The sequence below is a fragment of the Oncorhynchus masou genome, chromosome 1, assembly GCF_036934945.1.
Source record: "Oncorhynchus masou masou isolate Uvic2021 chromosome 1, UVic_Omas_1.1, whole genome shotgun sequence".
Taxonomy (NCBI): domain Eukaryota; kingdom Metazoa; phylum Chordata; class Actinopteri; order Salmoniformes; family Salmonidae; genus Oncorhynchus; species Oncorhynchus masou.
In genome coordinates, this window is record NC_088212.1 from 39,241,666 (window position 1) to 39,267,903 (window position 26,238).

Genomic DNA, 26,238 nt, shown 5'->3' on the forward strand with positions numbered 1-26,238 from the left:
CTAAGGGTTTAAATACAATCAGGGAAAACGAGGCACAGGTGCAAATAATAATGGGAATCAAGGGAAAAAACATAAGGTCAAAAAGCACAATGGGGGCATCTAGTGACCAAAACCCGGAACAACCTGGCCAAATCCTGACAGAATCCCCCCCCCCTAGGAACGGCTCCTGACGTTCCTACCAGCTCTCTCAGGGTGGAGGGGCCTGAACTGACGAATGAGGTCAGGGTCCAGGATGTCTTTGGCAGGAACCCAGGAGCGCTCCTCAGGACCGTAGCCTTCCCAGTCCACCAGATACTGCCAGGACCGCTGCACTCGGCGGGAATCCAGTATCCGATGGACGGTATAAGCCGGCTGGCCTCCAATGACACGAGGCGGAGGGGGAGGTCTGTCTGCCGGGACAAGAGGAGAAAAAACAACAGGTTTTAACAATGAAATGTGAAATGTGGGATTAATCTTAAGGGATCTGGGTAAGTGTAGGCGATAAGAAACTGGGTTAACTCTCCTGGCAACCTTGAAGGGACCGATGTATTTCTGGGACAGCTTGCGAGACTCCACCCGTAGTGGTAAGTCTCTTGTGGAGAGCCAGACTCTCTGGCCGGGGCGCAGGGTAGGCCCGGGACGGCGACATCTGTTGGCTTGTTGGTACCTCTGTGAGGAACGCATAAGATTAAGACGGGTCTTCCTCCACATAAGCCGACAGCGTCTGACGAACTTCAAGGCTGAAGGCACTCTGACTTCTGCCTCCTGGTCCGGGAACAATGGAGGAGCATAGCCAAACTGACACTCGTGCGGGACATACCAGTGGAGGAGGAGCGCAAGGTGTTGTGCGCGTATTCGGCCCAAACAATAAAGGATGACCATGTGGACGGGTTGTCACGAGTCATACATCGGAGGGTGGTTTCCAGCTCTTGATTCATCCTCTGTTTGGCCGTTGACTCCGGATGGTACCCTGAAGATAGACTGGCAGAAGCCCCCATGAGTTGGCAGAAGGCCTTCCAAAACCTTGAGGCGAACTGGGGACCTCTGTCAGAAACCATATCTTGAGGAATGCCGAAGACTCGGAACACATGATTAATAACCAACTCAGCCGTTTCCTTGGCAGAAGGTAACTTAGTCAGAGGGACCTAACCTGGCCGCCTTGAAAACCTGTCGATTATGACTAGGATAGTAGTATTGCCATGGGATGGAGGAAGTCCAGTAATAAAGTCCAATGAGATATGGGACCAGGGTCTGTGGGGAACAGGTAAAGGGTGAAGGAGTCCTTGAGGGCGGAGGTGAGAAGATTTGCCCTGGCAGCACACGGGGCAGGCATTGACGAAAGTGGCAACGTCTTGTCTTATGGTAGGCCACCAGAACTTACGCTGGATGAACTCCAAGGTGCGACCTACGCCCGGATGACAGGTGAGGCGAGAGGAGTGCCCCCACAGAAGGACCTGAGTCCTCACTGCCTTGGGGACAAACAACCGATTGGCAGGACCTCCTTTCGGGTCCGGTTCGCTAGCTTGAGCACGTCTCACGGTATCCTCAACTTGCCACGAGATCGGAGCCACAATCTTAGCAGCAGGAAGGACAGGCATGTCCGTGTCATCTCGAATGGCAGGAGCGTAGACTCGGACAGGGCATCCGGTTTGAGATTCTTCGACCCGGGCCGATAGGTGAGGATAAACTGGAATCGATTGAAGAAAAGAGACCATCTAGCTTGTCTAGAGTTCAACCGCTTCGCCTGCTGGATATACTCCAGATTTTTGTGGTCCGTACAGAAGCCCCCTCGAGCCAGTGTCTCCATTCCTTCAATGCCATCTTAACCGCTAGGAGTTCACGATCCCCCACATCGTAGTTCCTCTCAGTCGGGGTAAGCCGGTGTGAGAAGAAAGCGCACGGATGAAGCTTCTTGTCTTCACCCCTCTGAGACAGGACAGCTCCAACACCAACCTCTGATGCGTCTACCTCCACCACAAATGGTTCATCCGTAGTCGGTAGTATCAGGATGGGAGCAGAGAGAACCCGCTGCTTGAGTCCTTGGAAGGCCGTCCAGCTTCTCTTCCCCACAAAAACCTTGCATTGCCACCCTTGGTTAAAGCTGAGAGAGGAGCTGCCACCAAGCTGAAGTTCTTGATGAACTTGCGGTAAAGGTTTGTGAAGCCCAGGAAACGCTGAACTTCCTTAACGGATTTGGGGTGGGCCAATCCGCTACCGCCCCTACCTTCCTGGGGTCCATTTGGACTCGACCGGGTTCCACTACAAATCCCAGGAATTGTACTGGATGAATGGAATTCACATTTTTCCGGCTTAACGTACAGATGGCTGTCCAGGAGGCGTTTGAGTACTTGTCTGACATGCTTAGTGTGTTCTTGAAGGGAGCTCGAAAAGATGAGGATGTCATCCAAGTAAACAAACACAAATATGTTAAGCATATCCCTAAGCACATCGTTTATGAGCGCTTGGAACACCGCTGGGGCGTTGGTCAGGCCGAAGGGCATCACAAAGTATTCATAGTGACCAGTAGGCGTGTTGAAAGCAGTCTTCCACTCGTCACCAGGTCTGATCCGCACAAGATGGTATGCGTTCCGCAGGTCAAGCTTAGTGAAAACAACTGCTTCCTGGAGCAGCTCAAGGCTGTGGCCATAAGGGGTAGCGGGTAACGGTTACGGACGGTTATGGCATTGAGTCCCCGGTAGTCGATGCAAGGACGTAATCCACCGTCTTTCTTGGCCACAAAGAAAAAACCCTGCTCCCGCCGGGAGGTGGATGGACGCATGAGGCCTGCTTCCAGAGCGTCCTGATGTAGGTATCCATAGCAGCTCGTTCGGGTGGAGATAGGGAAAAGATCCGACCCCTGGGGGGCAAGTGCCCGGAAACAGGTCGATGGGGCAATCGTAAGGTCTATGGGGTGGTAGCATGGTGGCCCTCTGTCTAAACACCAGTTTGAGGTCATGGTAACACTCGGGAACTCGGGTCAGGTCGATGGATTCTAAAGACTCGGGAGTAGAACTCGGGAATTCTGGAAAATACAAGTAGCTTGGCACGTAGGACCCCACTGCTTGATAGTGCCCACAGACCAGTCGATGTGAGGGTTATGGCTGTGAAGCCAGGGGTATCCAAGGACGAGAGGGAACTCGGAACAGGAGATCAAATGAAAGTTCATCAATTCCTGGTGTTGTGAAACTGAAAGTCGCAAGGAGGTAGTGACATGAGTGACAAGTCCAGATCCCAAAGGGCTTCCATCCAATGTAGTGACCCTCATGGGTTCACTTAGAGGTTCAGAGGGAACGCCATTCTCCTTCGCCCAGACACCATCCATGAAGTTACCTGCGGCTCCAGAGTCTACCAAGGCTTGAAGGTGAAGCTGTGGTTGTCCCAGGAGAGGGTGACTGGAATGAGCAGACGGGAGTTGGACGGATGGGAGGAGGTTATGTTTCCCGGTTCCCCCGGTCTGTACGGGACAGAGCGTTTCCCTGGAGCCCGGGACACGTGGAACGGAAATGGCCCGGTTTGCCGCAATATAGACAGCGTCGCTCCCTCATCCGGCGGTCTCTCTCAGACTGGGAGATGCGTCCAATCTGCATGGGTTCCGATGGAGCCAGCGAGGATAAAGGTGGGGACTTGGGACTGATAGGAGCTAGAGATCTACGGTTGAGTTCTCTCTCTCTCAGACGCTGGTCAATGCGTGAGGCCAACTTGATCAGGGACTCGAGATTGTCCGGTGGTTCCCGAGTGGCCAGTTCATCTTGGATAGTGTCGGAAAGGCCTTTCAGAAAGCACACCGTGAGCGCCTCGTTGTTCCAACCACTCGCTGCTGCCACCGTGCGGAACTGGATGGCATAGTCCGTCACGCTGCGCCAACCTTGGTGGAGAGTCAGGAGCTGTTTGGCTGAGTCAGAACCACTGCTTGGGCCTTGAAACACTCGTTTGAATTCCTCAGCAAAGGCAGAGTAGCTGGCACAGCAGGAACTATGGGCATCCCACACAGCAGTAGCCCAGGCCAGGGCTTTTTCCGACAGCAGGGTGATGATATAAGCGATCTTAGACCGGTCGGTGGGAAACGACGAGGGTTGTAGCTCAAAGGAGAGAGAACATTGGGTGAGAAACCCTTTACAAGCACTTGGATCACCTGAGAACCGTTGGGGAGGTGGAAGACGAGGTTCAGCCAGGGGGTTAACTGCCATGGGTACGTGAATCTGAGGAGGTGCCAGTTAACTGCGTGAGGAATCTGGTCATTTTTGGCTCTGTGTTTCTGTCAGGACCTGGTTAAGAACCTGGGTCTCCTGAGTGAGAAACAGTCACTTAACCAACTGAGCCACGAATAGTCAGCAGAACCCAGAAGATGAGGCAGACACAGCAGTACTTAAGACGGTGTATTTAATAAAGTAAAAAGGAGAAGTCCTTCAATACAAAATGGCAAATCCAAAAGGTGGTAGGTATAGCACAAAAAAAGCCTCAAGAGATACTCAAAAAACAAAAACAGAATTCCACAAGACCGTCCACCGGAATCGACAAGAATACACAGAACACTAGGCTGGGTGCTAACATACAAACACAGAGCACAGAACTGAGGGAAACTAAGGGTTTAAATACAATCAGGGGAAACGAGGCACAGGTGCAAATAATAATGGGAATCAAGGGAAAAAACATAAGGTCAAAAAGCACAATCGGGCATCTAGTGACCAAAACCCGGAACAACCCTGGCCAAATCCTGACACCATAGCTTTACAACCTAGGGGGAATTGGTCAAAGCTATACAATAGTTCAGTTAGAACATTAGGATAAAAAATTATTGTGACAGACTACCTCATCTCTATACCCTACATATACAATTACTGTATCTGTAAGGTCCCTCAGTTGAATTTCAAACACAAATTCAACCACAAAGAAGGGCACCTATTGGTACATGGGTAAAAAAAAGCTGACATTGAATATACCTTTGAGCATGGTGAGGTTATCCATTACACTGGTGTATAAATACACCCAGTCACTACAAAGATAGAGAAGTCCTTCCTAACTCAGTTGCCAGAGAGGAAGGAAACCGCTCAGGGATTTCACTATGAGGCCAATGGTGACTTTATTAAACAGTTACAGAACTGTATTGTCTGTGAAAGGAGAAAACTGAGGATGGATCAACAACATTGTAGTTACTCCAGAATACTAACCTAAATGACAGAGTGAAAAGAAGGAAGCCTGTACTGAATACAAATATACAAAAACATGCATCCTGTTTGTAACAAGGCACTAAAGTATATATATTGCAGAAAATGTGGCAAAGCAATACACTTTTTTCCCTGAATACAAATTGTTATGTTTGGGGCAAATCCAATATAACACATTACTGAGTACCACTCTACATATTTTCAAGCATAGTGGTGGGTGCATCATGTTATGTGTATGCTTGTAATCGGAATGGAGCTAAGCACAGCCAAGATCTTAATCTGTTCCTAGTTTCAGTCTGCTTTCCACCAGATAATGGGAGATGAATTCACTTTTCAGCAGGACAAAAAAACTAAAACACAAGGCCAAATCGCCACTGGAGTTGCTTACCAAGAAAACAGTGAATGTTCCTGAAGGGCTAAGTAACAGTTTTTACTTAAATCTCCAGTATATGAACATCTATGGCAAGACCTGAAATTGGTTGTCTAGAAATTATCAACAACCAATTTGACAGAGCTTGAAGGAATGTGAAAAGAAAAATGGGCAAAGGTTACACAATCCAGGTGTGGAAAGCTCTTAGAGATGTACCCACGAAAACTCACAGCTGTAATTGCAGCCAAAGATGCTTCTACAAAGTATTGACTAAGGGGTGTGAATACTTGTGTAAATCCAATATCTCTGTATTTCATTTTTAATACATTGACAAACATTTCTAAAAACATGTTTTCCCTTTGTCATTATGGGGTATTGTGTGTAGGTGGGTGAGAGAGAAAAAATATTTCATACATTTTGTGGTATAAGTCAAGGCATATTAATACTTTCTGAAGGCACTGTAGTGCAGTGATTCCCGAACCTGGTCCTTGAGGACCCCCAACAGTGCAGAGATTGTAACCCTGGACAAGCACACCTGATCAAATTGTCAACTAATCATCAAGCCCTCCAATGAGTTGAATGAGGTATGTTTGTCCAGGGCTACAATTAAAATGTGTGTTGTTGGGGGTACACGAGGACCAGGGTCGGAAAACACTGCTGTAGCTGATTGACTTCAATCAAGGGGAACGGCAGATAGAGAAATGGCTTATCTGAACTGCTCACTCAGTCAGACATACAGAAGTCTCTGCTCAGCTCTAGATGGTAGCATTTGGAAAAATGGTTGTGATACAAAGTCTTTTTTTACACAACCATTGTGGAGACGTTGCACAATGGTTGTGTAAAGGTTTCTATGCAGACCATACAGCAGATAAATATATCTGTGGTATTACAAATATAATGTCAAATATACAACCTGAGAGTTTACACAGCCAGGTTGCTTGGCATCTGATATTTCAGCAGAGGCAATTGAGATTCTAGAGATTCTACAGGTGATGGGAAACAAGTGTTACTCATGTCATTGTATAAATACTGTTATATTTTTGGTTATTGGCGAAAATATTACATTTCCCTTGTAGAATGCAACAACCTCTATACAGAAGTATCTTACTCTATGAAAAACATGTGATCGGTAGTAATTCTTATTGCCCACTGTTAATTCTCCCAATACATACAGTACCAGTCAAAGGTTTGGACACACCTACTCTTTCAAGGGTTGTTCTTTATTTTGTACTATTTTCTACATTGTAGAATAATAGTGAAGACATCAAAACTATGAAATAACACATGTGGAATCATCTGGAATGTTTGGAACTAAAAGAGTGTTAAACAATCCAAATATATGTTATATTTGAGATTCTTCAAAGTAGCCACCCTTTGCCTTGATGACGGCTTTGCACACTCTTGGCATTCTCTCAACCAGCTTCATGAGGTAGTCACCTAGAATGCAATTCAATTAACAAGTGTGCCTTGTTAAAAGTTAATTTGTGGAATTCCTTTCGTTCTTAATGAGTTTGAGCCAATCAGTTGTGTTGTGACACGGTAGGGGTGGTATACAGAAGATAGCCCTATTTGGTAAAAGACCAAGTCCATATTATGGCAAGAACAGCTCAAATAAGCAAAGAGAAATGACAGTACATCATTACTTTAAGACATGGAGGTCAGTCAATTAGGTCAAAAAACATCAAGCAATATGATGAAACTGTCTATCATGAGGACCGCCACAGGAAAGGAAGACCCAGAGTTACCTCTGCTGCATAGTATAAGTTCATTAGAGTTCGCAGCCTCAGAAATTGCAGCCCAAATAAATGCTTCACCGAGTTCAAATAACAGACACATCTCAACATCAACTGTTCATAGGAGACTGTATGAATCAGGCCTTCATTGTTGGATTGCACCAATAAGAGAAGAGACTTGCTAGGGCCAAGAAACACATGCAATGGAAATTAGACCGGTGGAAATTCGTCTTTTGGTTTTGATGAGTCCAAATTAGAGATTTTTGGTTCCATCCTCCTTGTCTTTGTGAGACACAGAGTAGGTTAACGGATGATCTCTGCATGTGTAGTTCCCATCGTGAAGCATGGAGGAGGAGGTGTGATCGTGTGGGGCTGCTTTGCTGGTGACTCTGTCCGTGATTTATGTAGAATTCTAGGCACACTTAACAAGCATGGCTATCACATAATTCTGCAGCGATACGCCATCCCATCTGGTTTGAGATTAGTGGGAATATAATTTATTTTCAACAGGACAATGACCCAACACACCTCCAGGTTGTGTAAGGGCTTTTTGACCAAGAAGGAGAGTGGTGGAGTGCTTTATCAGATTACCTGGCCTCCACAATCACCTGACCTCAACAAGTGCTCAGCATATGTGGGAACTCCTTCGAGACTGTTGGAAATGCAGTCCAGGTAAAGCTGGTTGAGAGAATGCCAAGAGTTTGCAAAGCTGTCATCAAGGCCAAGGGTGGCTACTTTGAAGAATCTAAAATCTATTTTGATTTGTTTAACCCATTTTTGGTTACTACTTGATTCCACTTGTGTTATTTCAAAGTTTTGACGTCTTCACTATTATTCTACAAGGTTATTTTCTAAAGTAAAGAAAAACCCTTGAATGATTAGGTGTGTCCAAACTTTTGTCTGGTACTGTATATGGAAAGATAGCAGGGGAAGACATGGAGAACAGAAATAGTCTGGAAATCTTTGTATCTTGACCAGGACTCAAAGGAACAATTTCATTGAGAAATTGGGCATGTTGACTTTGGGGATGAGAATGCCAGCTCGGAGGAAAACATAAGACAGAACAAAGCAACACGACTGGACAGGTGGTATAGTTTAGTTGCAAGTGTCTTTTATTGTTTTTCAGACACCGTAGAGTACATAACCTAGAGAGAGCACAAAGGGAGTAGGGGTGTATGAGACGTGGAGTTCCTCTGGAGATCGAGGGAGAGACACCAGATCCAATGCAAAGTTGGGCAGAATGCAACGTTATGACTTGGTCTGAGCAAAGAAATTCAGTGGATCTGAGAAGGATTGTTTCATTAATTAGTAAATCATTCATGCACATCTTAAGTTGTTTGTAATATTAAAAACACTTTTTATTATACATTATTGTATTTTTTTTGCCTGTGGCATCTCACAAGGCGGATGGCTCTGAGTTGAGCCAGCTTCAGTTGGTGTTCAGTTCATCTCTCTAAGATGCATGAAAATGCTTAGGTGTGTTTTTTTTACGTGTAAGCAGTAAATCCAAAATGGCTGAAGTCTTCGAAAACAAATTAAAAAGGTAGGAGAAGGGTTGGTTTCAATTGGTTTAACAATTCCAGACATTGCTCATTTCAAAACAAACAGAACAGTTATTTATAAATTAGCACACAAAAATCCCCTTTAACACATTTATCAAGGCTATTGATCAAACACGTTTTTGCTGTCGACAGACACCGACTGCACTGTACTGGCAGGATAATAAGTAACTCTTATATCTGTATACAGATACATCTGCTTTCCCAATTACAAATAAACTGCTTCATCTACAACAGTAAGAACAAATAGAAATTCAAACTAGAACACCTGCTTCGTAGTTCTCTTCAACCACCAAACTCTGGTTATGTAAAATGTATCGCAACACCAACCACTGTCATAACATAGCTTTAATGTTCTTATAACTATTAGAATGAAAGAGTTGCTACAGAAGGTTGAGATAAGGTTGTATATTAAAGTTGGATTGCTTTTTAAATACTCTCAATTTCTGAATAAGACATCATCATCATCATCATAACAGCAATGTTTTACACCATTACAGAATAACATGGTTTGATTCAAATCGACTGTAATTGGCTGTAATACTAACACATTCTAAAAGGCTCTATTGGAATGAATTCAGTGAACACATCTTTTGAACAGTTTTGTTGAATCATGAATCTGAATCATAAATCTGGACAATAGTAATCAATGGGACCTCCCTGAGACGAAGACCACATTTGAAGCTCAAACCGCATGGAGGAACAGAGAACACATGTTTATACCTGGAACACTGACAACGTACAGGTAACTGCCAAAATAAAGGAAACACCAACATAGTGTTTTAATGGGGTGTTGGGCCACCACGAGCTGCCAGAACAGCTTTAATGTGCCTTGGCATAGATTCTACAACTCCATGAGAAATTCCAAAATCTCCCATACGTGTTCAATTGGGTTGAGATCTGGTGACTGACACACGCACACACACACACCTTTAAACCCCCTATGCTCCTTTGAGACCCCTCTTTCAAAGTCACTGTGGTTCGTGGGTTAATTAGTCCAAAATAATGGGCAACTAGGCATTTTATATTATGACCCTAAGCATGACGGGATTTTAATTGCTTAATTAATCAATGAACCACATCTGTTTGGAAGCATCTGCTTTCAATACACCTGCTTTCAATATACCTTATTGTGTTTCCTTTATTTTGGCAGTTACCTGTAGATCCCCCTATTTAGGACTACTAGAGCTGCAGATGAATCTGTTCAGATTCAAATTGTAAACATTATGAAAACCTTTTACTGTATTATATATAAAGCATCTTGTGCACCATGCCATTATGTTCAATGACATTGTACAAACTGTCATTATTATTGCCAACTTGTCCACCAGGGATATTATGTTACTGTGAGATTAGATGGGAATATATAGCATAGACCCAAACATTATTATATTATTATATTATTCTAAGGGGAAAAAAACAGTCTGAGGGCAAAATACATTTTAAAAATAAAATAAATTACTCATAAATAAGATTTAAAAAACAATACACTACTTATATATCAGTTCTCTTATACATATTCTATTTCAGGTAAATAAATTACAAAAAACACTTTATTACTCAAGCCAAAATGCCATTGAGAGTCTTCCTCTCTCTAACCACTTACAACTAAAGCAAAAGCATAGTTAGCATGAAGTTGCAGGTCGTTCATTTCTTCATGCATTGAGGGGACTGTCCCTTTGCTGGATCCACATTTATTCTCGTCGACCATCGTCTTTAAAAGTACTGAGAATCTGTTGGTGTGAAATGCAGAATCTGTGGAATGTTGATTATCACATGGCCAAAATGACAAGAGTTCTGCAGAAGCCTTAAGTTGACAGGTGAGACAGATGCTGTGGAGCTGAAGCATTTAAAAAAAAAAACTTGCTCTCCTATTTTATGCTCGCAGGGCAATGGAGAGAGACAAAGATAGTGCGTGTGTGTGTGTGTGTGTGTGTGTGTGTGTGTGTGTGTGTGTGTGTGTGTGTGTGTGTGTGTGTGTGTGTATGTTTGTGTGGTAGAGAGAGAAAGCAGGGCAGAGGCAGAAAAATTGGGGCAAGCTGAACACAGCTTGTCTGACATCAATCAAGTGGTTTGTTTTGTTCTTCAAGATTCACTGGACACATATCTGATTCTTCAGGCTGCAAGAGAAAGAACGAGAGAGAGATAGAGAGAGAGAGAGAGAGAGAGAGAGAGAGAGGACAGAAAGAGTGGGGATAGAGAGAGGGGGAGAGAAAGAGAGCGGGTGGGAGAGAGAGAGGGAGTGAGAGAGAGGAGGGAGAGAGATGTTATTGTTATGCAAAGGTAAAAAGTCAAATATATCTCAACCAATGAAATAAACCAGTGGTGAAGATGAAATGATCCTGATAAGATCGATAATAAAATATCAACGATAAGGAGACCATCTACAGAACAACCAGGAGAAGAGGGCAGTTAAAGTATAAGGAGGTCTAAACAGCCTTGGCTTCTCTGGACTGAACATAAAACCTTCCTCGCTACGCTTTCTCATTTCTGTCTCCTATACTTCACGTACCGCATGACTTTATGCTCTAGTTTGTCATGTGCTCAACAAAGCACCCGGAGCTTGATAATGACACTTAGAGTGGCCAACATCTAATCCCCTTTCTGTTGTGATTGAAGAGGTGCGGAAATCCAGGTTTTATAGCATGTCCAGGACATCGCCACATCGACTGAAGGTCTTTTCTAATGGTTTGTCACCTGTCGGAGACGCCTCTCCCAGTTCTCTCCCGGTCTTGGATATATTATACTGACGGTCCCCTCACTTAATACAGGGATGACTGTTCTCAAAACATGACAACCAATTCACATCTAATAGTCAGATGTGCTATAGATAATCTTACAGAAGAAAAAAGGAGTGTGTGTGTTGCACCGTGGCTGTGAGAGTGCCAAAACATGGCTATTTACTAACATAACATAAGCACACGCGCTGTAACTGCCGTCGTTAATGCAGTGAAGGTCTGATGATGTTTTGGACACTTTTGGTGTGTGTGTGTAGATGTAGATTAGATTCCACCAAGGTAATATACAGAGAACGATACACAGTTAGGTGTGTCATTTATGGGAACAGTAGTTAATGTGCAGGTGTAACCTATTGCTAATTTTGAGCCAATAGATTACTAAAACAGTTTCTAAAACAGTTTTCTTAACCCTCATTGGCTCTTGCACTGTAGGTTACACAGTAGTTAATGTGCAAGCATTATTTGTTCAAATAATCGATTCCCTGACTTGCATTTAGGGGTCTCTATGTTGACTCCAGGTAAACGTAGCAGAGGGAGTAAACAGTGTGCCGTGTAAAATGAACATCCTGCTGAATGATTCTCTAGAGGACTAGAGCAGCAGCAGTAGAGCCGGCCCCATCCAGTCACATTAGTTCGGAATAATTCCACCATAAAAGGCTAATGTATCAGACCTGCATAGGCCTTAGTCCACACACGCACACTGAAGCACCCACACACATCAGCTCCCTCACACACACAAGTGCATGTACCCGAACACCGGCATGCAGAGCAGATGTAGACACAGGCACGTGCAGACACAGGCGCGCGCGCGCACACACACACACACACACACACACACACACACACACACACACACACACACACACACACACACACACACACACACACACACACACACACACACACACACACACACACACACACACACAATAATACAAGCAGAGGGGAGGTGGGGGATTGAAACGGATGAGAGGTGAGAAATAAAGCAGCATTGAAAGGTCTCTCTTTGGAGACAGACAAAAGTTCACCAAACAGAGGAAAATGAACATATTCTCAGCACGCCAGCAGATCTGAATGTATTCCACTCAAAGGCCAGGCGTACGTCGCATTTTATTTTCATTAGAGAGGTTCTCTTGATCGACGGAGCCTTTCACTCGTATGAATGCGGCTCATCCACCTATTTTACATCACTTTAAAACCTGACAAACTACAACATATTCCGGATCAGTTTTTCATAATTCCACAAGTGAAAACATGCAGCCGTGATTTTGTAGGCTAAATGATGTCACATGAGAAATTTGAACTTGCTGTTCAGTTCAAACACAGTGGATACACATCCAGAGAGTTAAATGTGTTTGTTTTTGGTATGAAACCCAACGTTGCACTCAATAAACAATGTGTGCATCAAACAATGTGCAGGTACATATTTATTTTTCAACCAATGTTCAGATATTATAGTTTCTCTTCGCTTTGGACTCAGTACTAATGGAGCATAGTTCAATTGGTCTAATTAACTACATAATTACAGAGTACAATAATTAGACAACGGATAGTGTACTGATAGCCTAAAAGCAGATGGGTCTCAGAGATAGAAGTAAACAGTAACCAGCTGAGTAAATCAAAAGAAAACAATCCAACCAAGTCTCAATGTAAAACTATACAGTCCCCGTAGGAGACAACCATATCCATGAACCATTCTGACATTTTAGATGAAAACATATTTCAGCTGATTTGATCACAGTTCTGTAAGTCGTTGACAGAAGCCCAGCCAAGAAAGGCCACTCTGTGATGGGTCTGAAAAGGGTCCTGTGTTGTTAGTGGCAACACCTACTATAGAGTCACCTGCCGCCCTCCAAAAAAACCCACATAGTGTGTCTAAGCCTCCTGCTGATGGAGCTGCTGCTGACTGCTGTCCTCTCCATCAGAATGACAGCTTTTAAAGATGCATCCTCCCAAAACTGACAGCAGGAAAAGCTTTTAGGAGCGCAGTGAGACTATCTGCACAGCTTCCAGCCCTCCATTTGATCTTAACCCCCTCTCCACTACCACATCCTTCAAATCAGTCAGAAACAGGAAAATTACATTTTCCAGGAGCAATATCAAGCCTCCCCTATTTTCCCTCTCAAGGCAAACTGCCTCATAAGGAATTTACCGTGAAGCGAGTGCAAGTTACATAGTTTCGCTGGGTGCAATGGCAAACAGAAACCACACCATCTGAGCGCAGTGACCTTAACCGCGTGGTGGCGAACACACAACTTATGTATTCATAAAGTGTGTGACAAATTCTGTCAGCACATTACTCTGGTGGAGGCATTAACCATGCATTATTTATCTTCATGCCTATATTTCACATGGACATTCTCAGTCCCTTTGAAGTTAATTCCCCCCCGTGATAAAATGCCTCCCTTCTTCTTACTATGTTGCAGCTTATGATACTCCTGGTTTTGTTGCTATATAGAAGAACAAGTTGCCCGTCCAAAACAATTTTAGTCTACAAAACTGCATCAGTCCTCCAGATTTGTACAGTACACCGGCAAGTTACATCATACTAAATGCTGTAAAATAAATATTCCATATCCTCCCTTTTAGATGGTAGACCCATAAGATGTCTGCATTGAACATCACACACACGTTCTTAACGTGTTTCCCCTCTGGTCAATTTATGGTAAAGCGTGGAGAGAAAGAATGTCAGCTAGGATTAGCAGGTGAGCTGGTATAGACCGATCTCATTTGGGATAGACCATGTGTCTATTCTGCAGCAAATACTGGGCCCCTAGCTATCTCCTTCTCCGTGTGCATTGGGAATTAATTAGGAAGTCAATGAGGAAATGAGGCTGAATCATAAGAGTCGAGTGGCCGCCGTTTGGACTGTTGAATGTCTCTGTGGCTTTGCCTCTTTCATGCTTTGTACTTCAATCTCTCCTGTTTGATGGTATGCCCTCAAGCTGCCCCCGCCTGCTCGTTGATATCTAACTTTTACAGAGCTGTAAAGCAGTTTCTAAACCTCCCTCCACTGAGCTTCTAATCGGTGCATCTCACCAACACCGGGCAGTGCCAAGCGAGAGGGCCTCAGCGGAGCCCCCACTGAGCATGATTATAAATCATGAAGCCATCACACAGGGGATGATCACTGGAGAAAGATAGGTTTGGAAATAACCTCCCCTCCTCCTCCTCCTCCTCCTCTTCCTCTTCCCGCTGGCGCTCAAGCTGTTTTCTGCTCCGGCACACAATGCATTGTAGTTCAATATTTTAGCATTCCAACACCTTCATAAAAAACAAACCCAAAGTCACTACTCTACTTCCCAGTGCTGGAAGCAGTCAGCAGCCTCATCCTCAGACAGCCATCAATTGCCTCTGCCACCCCTCCAGGCATTTCTGCAGCTGCTAAGCAGCAGTTCGATACGGTTGCCAGATTTATGTTGGTAAAGTGTTCTCTCCAGGACTGTCCATATGGTCGTTTATGCTGCCATTGAGACAGGGTCTGTTGTCTGCCCCGGTCCAAATAAATAACCTACTGCTCATATTTTCTCTCACCCTATTTTATCAGTTCTGCAAATACTCTGCAGTTGCACTGTCAGTCTCAAAATATTTCTGCAATGATGTCTAATGCCTGCAACCAGCAGATTCCCATCCCTAGCCTATAAACCTTTAAACAGACTGAAATGCTCTTGCATTTTAATGAGATGGAATGTCAATCCTGATTAAGGAGCGTTTCCGCTTTGAAGACACATGCAAGCTTACACGGTGCCTTCAGGAAGTATTCATACCCCTTCACTTATTCCACATGTTGTTGCGTTACAGCCTGCATTTAAAATGGATGAAATTGTTGTGGTTCTTTTGCCATCTACAGACAATACCTTGAAATGACGAAGCAAAAACTTGGTTTTAGAAATGTTAGCAAATGTATTTCAAATTAAATACGGAAATATCTAATTTAAAGTATTCACACCACTTTGCTATGACACTCCAAATTGAGCTCAGGTGCATCCAATTTCCATTGGTCATCCTTAAGATGTCACTACAACTTGATATGAATCCACCTGTGGCCAACTCAATTGTTCGGACAGGATTTAGAAAGAAACACGCCTGTCTATATTAGGTCCCACAGTTGACAGTGCATGTCAGACTAGAAGGTATATCATGAAGTCCAAGGAACTGTCCGTAGATCGCGAGATAGAATTGTGATGAACCATATATCTGGGGAAGGGTAAGAACCAATTTCTAGAGTGTTTAAAATTTCCAAGAACACAGTTGTCTCCATCATTGGGAAATTGAAAAAATATGGTACTACCGAGACTCTGCCTAGAGCTGGCAGACCAAACTGAGCAACTGGTCAAGAAAGACCTTGGTCAGGGAGGTAATCAAGAACCCAATGACCACTCCGACAGAACTACAGAGTTCCTTGGCTGAACTGGATGAGCCTACCAGAAGGACAACAGTCTCTACAGAACTACACCAATCTGGGCCTTGAGTTTTCAAAAAGGCACCTGAAAGACTCAGAGCATAAGGCACAAACATTCTGTGGTCTGATGAGACTAAAACTGAAACCTTTGGCCAAAATGCAAAGCACTATGTCTGGACACTATCCCTACCATGAAGCATGGTGGTGATAGCAACATGCTAAATTGGTTGCTTTTTAGCGGCAAGGACTGGGAGACTGGAAAGCATACAGGGAACAATGAATGGAGCCATATAGAGGCAAATCATTGATGAATGAACCTGCTTCAGAGTGCAAACTACCTTAGACTGGGACAAATACTTACGTTCCAACAGGACAGTGACCCCAAGCATACAGCCAAAGCAACTCTGGAATGGATTCAGAACAATAATGTGAAAGTCCTTGAGTGGCCCAGCCAAAGCCCAGACTTGAATCCCATTGACAATCTGTGGAAAGACTTGAAGATTGCTGTACTATGTCTGTACTTCATTTTCAATAAATGTGCACAAACATTTCTAAAAACCAATTTGTCATTATGGGGTATTGTGTGTAGATGGGTGAGATTTTTTTCTAAATCAGTCTGTAACACAAAAAATGTGGAATACGTCAAGGGGTATGAATACTTTCTGAAGTCACTGTAAATATGCATGTGTTGCTGCTACAGCTCTTTTGAATGTGTGCGTGAAGGATTTGAGGAGCAGGTCTTTCAGTCTGACAATGTGACTCTAAGTGTTTGGGGATTTGTGGCACGCATCATTGTGTCTCATGGGGATGTGTTCCTCTCTGGGCAATCCTCCACTGACTGACTGTCATGCAAGAGAGAGAGAGGGGGGAGAGAGAGAGAGAGAGTGGGAGAAGGGGTTGGGGCAGCAGTAAGAGAGGGGGGAGAGAGAGTGAGTGTAATGCTTACTGTTCATTTTTTTTGTTTATTATCTATTTCACTTGCTTTGGCAATGTAAACATATGTTTGACATGCCAATAAAGCCCCTTAAATTGAATTGGGAGGGAGGGAGGGAGGGAGGGAGGGTTGGGGGCAGCAGTAAGAGGGGGAGAGAGAGAGAAAGAGAGTGGGGGGACAGAGTAAGGGTGCCTCTCAATTAATCCATCAAAGTCTATGATACTGTATTTTCATGTCGCCCCATAAATAGAAGGCTGAAATTGAAGTTTCCTAGAGAAAAAAATTGACCTTTCATGTACAAACACACATAACTGCCTTTCACACATCCTACAGTTCTATATGTCTGCTTGACATTACCTTTATATTGAGAATGATGGCCTTGACTGATGTTAATAATGCCAAGCTGAGACTGTAAAGAATACTAATATTAGTCTGTTATAACTTGGGGTTGTTTGTTCTCTGCGAAAGCTACTTTCCCCGTCATAGATCGGATATAGGAAAAAAGCTCATATTCTGCCAAAAAGAATATAAGGCCTCTATTGTTATATACAGTATATATATATATATATATATATATATATATATATATATATATATATATATATATATATATATATAAAAAAAAAAGTCCCCCACCCTTTTTTCTTTTTGCACTGTTCTTGAGTGTGAATGAATAATTTTTATTTTCTAAGACAAGGGAATAAAGGTTTCCTTTGTGAACAGAGGATCAGAAATGACAAAACAGTGATGATTGTGTTTGTGTGGAAAGTGGGACGTGATACTGGTGGTAAATTGGTCGTCACAGTGCAAAGAAAGAGGAGGAATGGAGGAGAGGTAGAATTCAAAGAGATGTCAGACAGGGTGGTCTGTCACCAGGGAAGTGTGGGGTGTGTGAGTACACTGAGTAGCAAGTGTGCTGGGGGGGGGGGGGGGGCTGGATAAAGGCATACCTACCCACCACCTCTATCTTTGTGACCGCGGGGGACAGGGGAAATGGGGAAAGAGAGAGAGAGAGAAGGCAGCAGTATCAGTATGTGTGACTAGGGAGAAGCAGGTGGGAGAGGACACCCAAACACTGCCACTCTCATACTGTTCCATTCTGTTTCATGTCCCAGGCTCAGTACAACACAAGGCACCAGGATAAACAGAATAAATCAAGCCGCCTTTGTTTGACAGTTTTAACGGCTGGAATTGAGCTGTTGAATGCGTTATGGCCACGGTAGATAGCAGAGGACACACAGACTACACACAGTAAACCCCTTTCCCCTGTCACAAAAACATACAGTCACTTCAGTGGAATACCGACCCAAGCATAACATCTACACCAAGTCAGTGTGCTATACTGTGTCACTAATCAACTCAAAGACATCCACATAGACCAGATGAAACTACGCCTGCAAAAGTCTAAATCCTGTCTGTTTTATACATGACATTACAAGCACAGAGAGGAAATCCCCAGTGGAAACACAAAAAAAAGAGGTTCATAATATTTCAACCTCAATCTAAAAAGAGGTATATCTCATGAATTATTGAAACGTCATTATTTCCACAATCTGAATTCCCATTGTGAAACCACCACGCAGTGAGCATGGCTGCCACAGCTGCAGTAGCAGGCCAACCAATTGTCTTGAATCGCAGAGATATACAGCACAGTGCACAGTGAGTCCCAAAGGGCACCCTATTCCCTATATAGTGCACTACTTTTGACAAGAGACGGGCCCTGCTCAACAGTAGTGCACTGCATAGGGAGTCTGGTCCGATTTGGGAAACACCCTATACAGTTGGATGTATGGATTATTGTTAGGCTGGATAATTGTTTTATTTCACATAATTGTTTGACTGGTGCCACATGTTGGAATGGCTGGTGTGTCAAACCTCGAGAGGTGAATCACATCATATATTAATCAGCTTTCTCTCTTTCTGTGGACGGTCGGTTGAGTCCACACGGGAAACGAGAGCAGCAATAGCAAATCACTGCACCAACGTTCAAACTGCCAGACTCATCCTCCCACCCGCTGCAGACTCATTCGTGAGTACTGGGTGTGAGAACGCAGCGTATAATGTCTTTCTGCATACTATTAGTACGTGAGTGTGTGTGTGTGGGAGGGGGGGGGGGTGGGGGGTGGTGGAGAGAGATAGGGGGAGAGAACAGGGAAGAGTGCAGGCGAGCAGCAGGGAATGGGGATGGTTGGGCGTTGATGGTTGGGTGTTGATGGATGATGTGCCAAGAGATCGGTGATGGCATGGTAACGAGGCCATCTGCTTGACTTGACCTATTGATAGTGGAGTAGCGAAGGAGCACAGGGCTAAGGGACGGGTCTCGCTCCCACAACGGTCCCCCCCGCCCCGCCTCGCCTCGTAACGCTATTACAGCCATGTTGTGTTCCGGACTCGTGTTTCCCAGACTGGTCTCTCTGCGTCTCTATCTCTGGCGGTGGAGGATAACATTACATAGCAAAGACCATTTCAGGTTCTCTTAACGCACAACTACAGACCCTGACTGTGGCCCTAAGCAACAACTACACAGCCCCCACAATCACAGGTGGCCGGCGGCACCCTCATTGGGAAGGATGGGCTCATAGTAATGGTTAGATGGTTTCCATGTGGTTTCCATGTGTTTGATACCACTCCACTCACTCCATTCCAGTCATAATTATGAGCCGTCCTCCACGAAGCAGCATCCTGTGCCCACAATCTATCATGACATTCATATGTTGATATTGTTGTGAAGGTGAAGACATCAACACATAAAAGCCTGTTTACAGCTTGTCTGAATATGATCTAGGTTGGAACAATGTTAGTGGTGGGTCACCACCAAAGAGGCTTGTAATCTTACTTAGCAGGAAATGTAACAATAAGTAATGTGTAAGTATGAGAGTGGTTACTGTACTGTATGACAGAACTTGGGCTCCAGTGACAGATAAGAGAAAGAGCCTCCTCCTCCTCTTCTCCTGTCCTGAACTAGATGTCCAATTGGTTCCTTCACAATTTCTCCTTAGTTCACACTGACCAGCCAGCCAACAACCACATGTCCAGGATCCCCTGGCTGGTCAGCCATACCCTGGCTGGTCTGGGGAGGAGAGGGGACCTCAGTCAGCTCATACAACCAGGCTGTCAGCGGGTTATTTCTGTCTCAGCAGACAGGACCAGGCTAAAATACTACTTCTTATACCATCACATGGAAGGACAGATTATGTGAAGAAGCTAGTTCTTAAACACAGGATGTCTGCTTCCCATGTGACACCCAATTCCTTATATAGTGCAATACTTTTGACTGGGGCCCATAGGGATCTAGTAACAAGTAGTGCACTAGGGAATAGGGTGCCATTTGGGACAACCGGGTACAGCGCTGCTGTTTGGCTCAATTGAAGCGCAAGACAGCGGGAGAAATACTTGGACAGAGAAAAGAGAAACATGTCAGACAGCCAAATTGAGTTAGTGAATCAAAGGAAGACCTCAATTTGTGGCATACTTTCCGCTTTGGATTCCAGCAGGGGTTGTTGTACTGTTGTAGCAGGCTTGTTAGTCTAGTATTGATCACACATCTCATTAGTAAGCACACCGTGAATGGGTCATGGCTCCACTCAAAATTGAATATCCTCACTGAAGTTCTTGGACTTGGTTCAAGTTAGCTACACAGAGTTCAGTCATCTTTGCTTGCGGGTATCAATTTGTGATGAGAGTGGGGAGGTCAATATGACCCCTACGTAACCTAACTTTACTCCATCTGACCTGACCCGACTTCATGCAATTCACTAGGAATTGCCGGGAACCTCACGATACAATATTATCACGATCCTTACAGTAGGTGCCAATACAATATCTATTGTGAGTCTCACGATTGCGATTCGATGTTCCAAAAGTATTGCTCACCACATGTCTGCTACAGAGGGACAAGAGAGAGCCGTAACAAATCAGGCATGGAAATAAAAGTGCTGAAAACAAATGTAAAAAGATGACGGAGAACAATATAATATCCCGATATGTAACTGTATTGATTTTTTTCCGCCTCACTTCAATTCACAGTGCATCACTTTTTCTGGTGACAACCTAGCTAAATGGAAAAGGTATTTAGATAAATGATAAGCACGCTCACTGTACTCCCTTCTCTGTAAAGTCATACAATCAAAGCACAATAAAGGAACTATACCATCAAAATCATAAAATGCACCACTGCTTTCATATTAACTAGCATCTTATTTTTGGTCGAGCTTCGATGTAGGACACAAGAGACACACAACAATAACATCTCTGCCCCCTGCGCACAGGGAGGGAGAGAGAGAGAGAAGAGAGAAAGAGAGAGAGAGAAAGAGAGAGAGAGAGAGAGAATTCCTAAGGAGATGTCTTTATTCTATCTGGATAAACTAGCATAAAGCAATGACCTAAATACACCCATCACACTGTAGGCAGTGTGAAGCCACCCGGGCTGACTGGAGGGTGTTGAGGTCTGGAGAAAGAGAGATAGAGCGAGAGAGAGGGGAAGTGAGAGAAAGAGAGAGAAAGAGAGGAAGTGAGAAAGAGAGAGAGTGAAAGAGAGTGTGTTGAGAGAGAGAAAGAGAGGAAAGAGGTTGCTCTGGGCTGCTGGGGGTGGGCGGTTGGATCTGCCTGTGTGGAAAGCCACAAGCTCCAATGAGGCAGTGTGGTGAAGCATGACTAAAGTGTAGGGCTGTTAAACGGTATGTCACGTCTCCTGATGTCTGCATCCCTGTGGAGTGTGGACACGTGCGGGCAGATGGGCCAACAGGGGGAATTAATTCCAGGACATGCACCACAGAAAGCTCATCAATTCACACCTACGGGCCAGGCTGCGCTGTGCTGGGCCCACAACCAGCCCATCCTCTGACCTACCTAACTACCTATCTACTACTGTTTCAGGACAAAAACAGTGTGTTTAACTCTGAACACTGGATGTTGTTTGGTGTTTTAAAATGACCTGCTTGAGTTGGGGTGTTTCTCAATATGCATACTACCGTGCTCCACACTCTAATGCTCCAAGTGCATTCTCAGAGGACGTTCTCTTGAGTATGTCCTTGTGAGGACGAGAAGGTGGAGAACGCATTAAACATTACATTTGAGAAGCACTCGCACTCCCCTACTGTATATCACGCAGCATCTCCCCATTCACTGAACTTTCATCCAGCCAGGACAATGGCAACAATAGAGACAAAACAAGATATACACAAAGCAAACGTTTTACTTCTAGCTATATGTGAATCGTAATAATGTAGGTAACAGGCAGAAAATGACCTTAAACCAATTTTATCCAAGGTAGATGTCAATTATTCGTGGGTAGCTAGCTAGCTATTCATTGAGGCTATCTTGCTAGCTAACAGTAGTAAAAAAAAAAGAGGGATACCTAGTCAGTTGTACAATTGAATCCATCTTCAGCATTTAACCCAACCCCTCTGAATCAGTGAGGCGTGGGGAGCTGCCATAATCAACATCCACATTTCAGGCACCAAGGGAACAGATTTTGTTTACCTTGTCAGCTCAGGAATTTGATCCAGAAACCTGGTTACTGACCCAACGCTCTAACCACTAGGCTGCCCTAGCTAGCCAGTTAGCTCTATTGACTTACCTTGGGCTTGTGACCTACGAACACCACAGTGGGTATTGTAGGTAGGTAACATGCCAAAATGTGTACGTATCAAGCTAAAATATTGTAGTCAGGCAACATATGAGATATGAATAGGCAACATTTCATTCTGAAGTTGGAGTGTATTTTCTCTCGCTTCAGGACAAATAATGACAACCATTGATTTCATGAAAATTTGCGTCATTTCTTACATGGTTGCATTATATTTCTTTGCATACTTTTCATTGAAGCGTGTATCGATGCATGCTTCAAAATATGTACAAACGGAGTACACATTTGAGAAGTACCCTCCGTGCTCCATTTTGCATACTTTGATTTGGACAAATAATCTGACCCTCCCATGCTCCAATTTGTGGGCTCAGAGCATGGTAGTATGCATTTTGAGAAACACCCTTGGTGTTAGCTGTGTGTGTTGGTTGTGTATAATTGCCAGTTGTTTGAGTTAGATAGTCGTGTAAGTGTGTGTGCATTTTAGTTGTGTATTAGCGGTAGATGTTTGACTTAGATGGTTGTTTGTTTGTGTATGTGTGTGTGTGTGTGTGTGTGTGTGTGCATTTTAGTTGTTTGTTCTCTCTGATGATCACAGCCTGATGGAGCTAGCCCGGGCTCTGGGTGTTTGTTTGTGTTTACAGTACAGCAAGCGCTTGTTGAATCTGGGTGCCACTCCTGCAGGCACCACGGCATTGGCCACCAATTAGCAGCAGCAATGTGAAAGAAGTGAAAAAATGGCTCAATTAGAATCGTTTTTCCTACTCAAAAACTAATTGCTTTCAATAAGTCTGAACTTAAGTGGAAAAAGATACAAAGACGCCCGAAGCCAGAAGAGGGACTCCCCCTCTATCTAATATTTTGCTTACTCAGTCTTCAAAATCTCTCACATCATCTATAGCTGCATACATTCTATCTATTCTAGCTATGGCTATGGCTGAAAGTGCCAATTTATTTTCAGTGGCAAAGCACATATTCCTAAACCAAACGCGGTATAATTTACAGTACCAGTCAAAGGTTTGGACACACCTACTCATTCAAGGGTTTTACCTTAGTTTTACTATTTTCTATGTTGTAGTGAAGACATCAAACCTATGAAATAACACATATTGAATCATGTAGTAACCAAAAAAAGTGTTAAACAAATCAAACCACCCTTTGCTTTGATGACAGCTTTGCACACTCTTGGCATTCTCTCAACCAGCTTCACCGGTCAACGGTCTTGAAGGAGTTCCCACATATGCTGAGCATTTGTTGGATGCTTTTCCTTCCCTTTGCAGTCCAACTCATCCCAAACCATCTCAATTGGGTTGAGGTTGGGTGATTGTGGAGGCCAGGTCATCTGATGCAGCACTCCATCACTCTCCTTCTTGGTCAAATAGCCTTACACAGCCTGGAGGTGTGTTGGGTCATTGTCCTGTTGAAAAACAAATGATAGGGGGACTAAGTGCAAACCAGATTGGATGGCGTATCGCTGCAGAATGCTGTGGTAGCCATGCTGGTTGAGTGTGCCTTGAATTCTAAATAAATCACCAGCAAAGCACCCCCACACATCACACCTCCTCCTCCATGCTTCACGGCGGGAACCACACATGCAGAGATCATACATTCACCTACATCTCACAAAGACACGGCGATAGGAACCAAAAATCTCTAATTCGGACTCATCAGACCAAAGGAAGAATGAAGTCGGAAGGGATGGCTGCCGTTTTACGGGCTCCTAACCAACTGTGCTATTTTGTCAATATTTTGGTGATATTTATTTTGTACATGATGTTGCTGCTACAATCTCTTATGACCAGAAATAACTTCTGTACATCAGAACAGCGATTACTCACCTCAAACTGGACAAAGATTTTTTTCTGTAATGAGTCAGACACAAAGGATATACTGCTTTCTCGGGAACGGGCCCAAATCCCTGTCATTTCCATGTAGAAAAGACAGAGAAAAGGGAGCAGAGGTTAGGCTGCATTCTGAGAATTCGTAGCCGAGTGAGTAAACCTCCACTACCATACGTTCCATTGGTCAACATGCAATCATTGGAAAACAAAATGGATGACATACAATAAAGACAATCTGACCAACGGGACAATAAAAACTGAAATACAGTGGGGAGAACAAGTATTTGATACACTGCCAATTCTGCAGGTTTTCCTACTTACAAAGCATGTAGAGGTCTGTAATTTTTTATCATAGGTACACTTCAACTGTGAGAGATGGAATCTGAAACAAAAATCCAGAAAATCACATTATATGATTTTTAAGTAATTACTACTACAACTGCTCTGACGCCCATCGGATGTGGCAGGGCTTGAAAACTATTATGGTCTACAAAGGGAAACCAAGCCGTGAGCTGCCCAGTGACGCGAGCCTTCCAGATGAGCTAAATGCCTGTTATGCTCGCTTCGAGGCAAGCAACACCAAAGCATGCATGAAAACACCAGCTGTTCTGGACGACTGCATGACAATGCTCTCAGTAGCCGAGCAAGACCTTTAAACAGGTCAACATTCACAAAGCCGTGGGGCCAGACGGATTACCTTAATGTGTCCTCAAAGCATGTGCGGACCAACTTGCAAATGTGTCTTTACTGACATTTTCAACCTCTCCCTGTCTGAGTCTGTAATACCTACACGTTTCAAACAGACTACCATAGTCCATGTGCCCAATGAAGGGAAGGTAACCTGCTTAAATGATTACCGACCCGTAGCACTTACGTCAGTAGCCATGAAGTGCTTTGAAAGGCAGGTCAAAGCTCACATCAACAGCATCATCCCGGATACCCTAGACCAACTCCAATTCGCATACCGCCCCAACAGATCCACAGATGACGCAATCTCAATCGCACTCCACACTGCCCTTTCCCACCTGGACAAAAGGAACACCTATGTGAGAATGCTGTTCATTGACTACAGCTCAGATTTCAACACCATAGTGCCAATCAGAGCTCATCAATAAATTAAGGACCCTGGGACTAAACACCTCCCTCTGCAACTGGATCCTGGACTTCCTGACGGGCCGCCCCCAGGTGGTAAGGGAAGCCAACAACACGTCTGCCACGCTGATCCTCAACACTGGGGCCCCTCAGGGGTACGTGCTTAGTCCCTTCCTGTACTACCTGTTCACACAATACTGAGTGGCCAAACACGTCTCCAACACCTTCATTAAACTTGCTGACCACACAACAGTGGTAGGCCTGATCACCGAAAATGATGAGACAGCCTATAGGGAGGAGATCAGAGACCTGGCAGTGTGGTGCCAGGACAACAACCTCTCCCTCAATGTGAGCAAGACAAAGGAGATGATCATGGTCTTCAGGAAAACGCAGGCTGAACAGGACCCCATTCTCATCGACGGGGTTGTAGTGGAGGGCACAACAACACCTTTTCCCCCTCAGAAGACTGAAAAGATTTTGCATGTGTCCCCAGATCCTCAAAAAGTTCTACAGCTGCATCATCGATAGCATCCTGACCGGTTGCATATGGCAACTGTTCTGCATCTGACCGGCCCATCCTGCCATCCAGGATGCTTAGCCCCAGTGACAAGAAAAAGTAAGTGAACCCTTTGGAATTACCTGGATTTCAGCATAAATTTGTCATGAAATTTGATCTGATCTTCATCTTAGTCACAACAATAGACAAACACAGTGTGTTTAAACTAAGAACACAAATTATTGTATTTTTCTTGACCATATTGAATACATCATTTAAACATTCACAGTGTAGGTTGGAAAAAGTATGTGAACCCCTAGGCTAATGACTTTTCCAAAAGTTAAT

The 26,238-nt window shown here is 44.1% G+C and overlaps 1 protein-coding gene across 1 annotated transcript in view; it reads right to left on the reverse strand.

The window, feature by feature from the left end:
* Positions 1-8,344: 8,344 nt before the first annotated feature.
* Positions 8,345-26,238, reverse strand: part of zmat4a (zinc finger, matrin-type 4a) — a 153,180-nt gene continuing 135,286 nt past the window's right edge. The window contains exon 7 of the mRNA XM_064971270.1: positions 8,345-10,926. Within this exon, the coding sequence (XP_064827342.1) occupies positions 10,899-10,926 (28 nt within the window). The 3' untranslated portion in view covers positions 8,345-10,898. The remainder of the gene's footprint in view (positions 10,927-26,238) is intronic.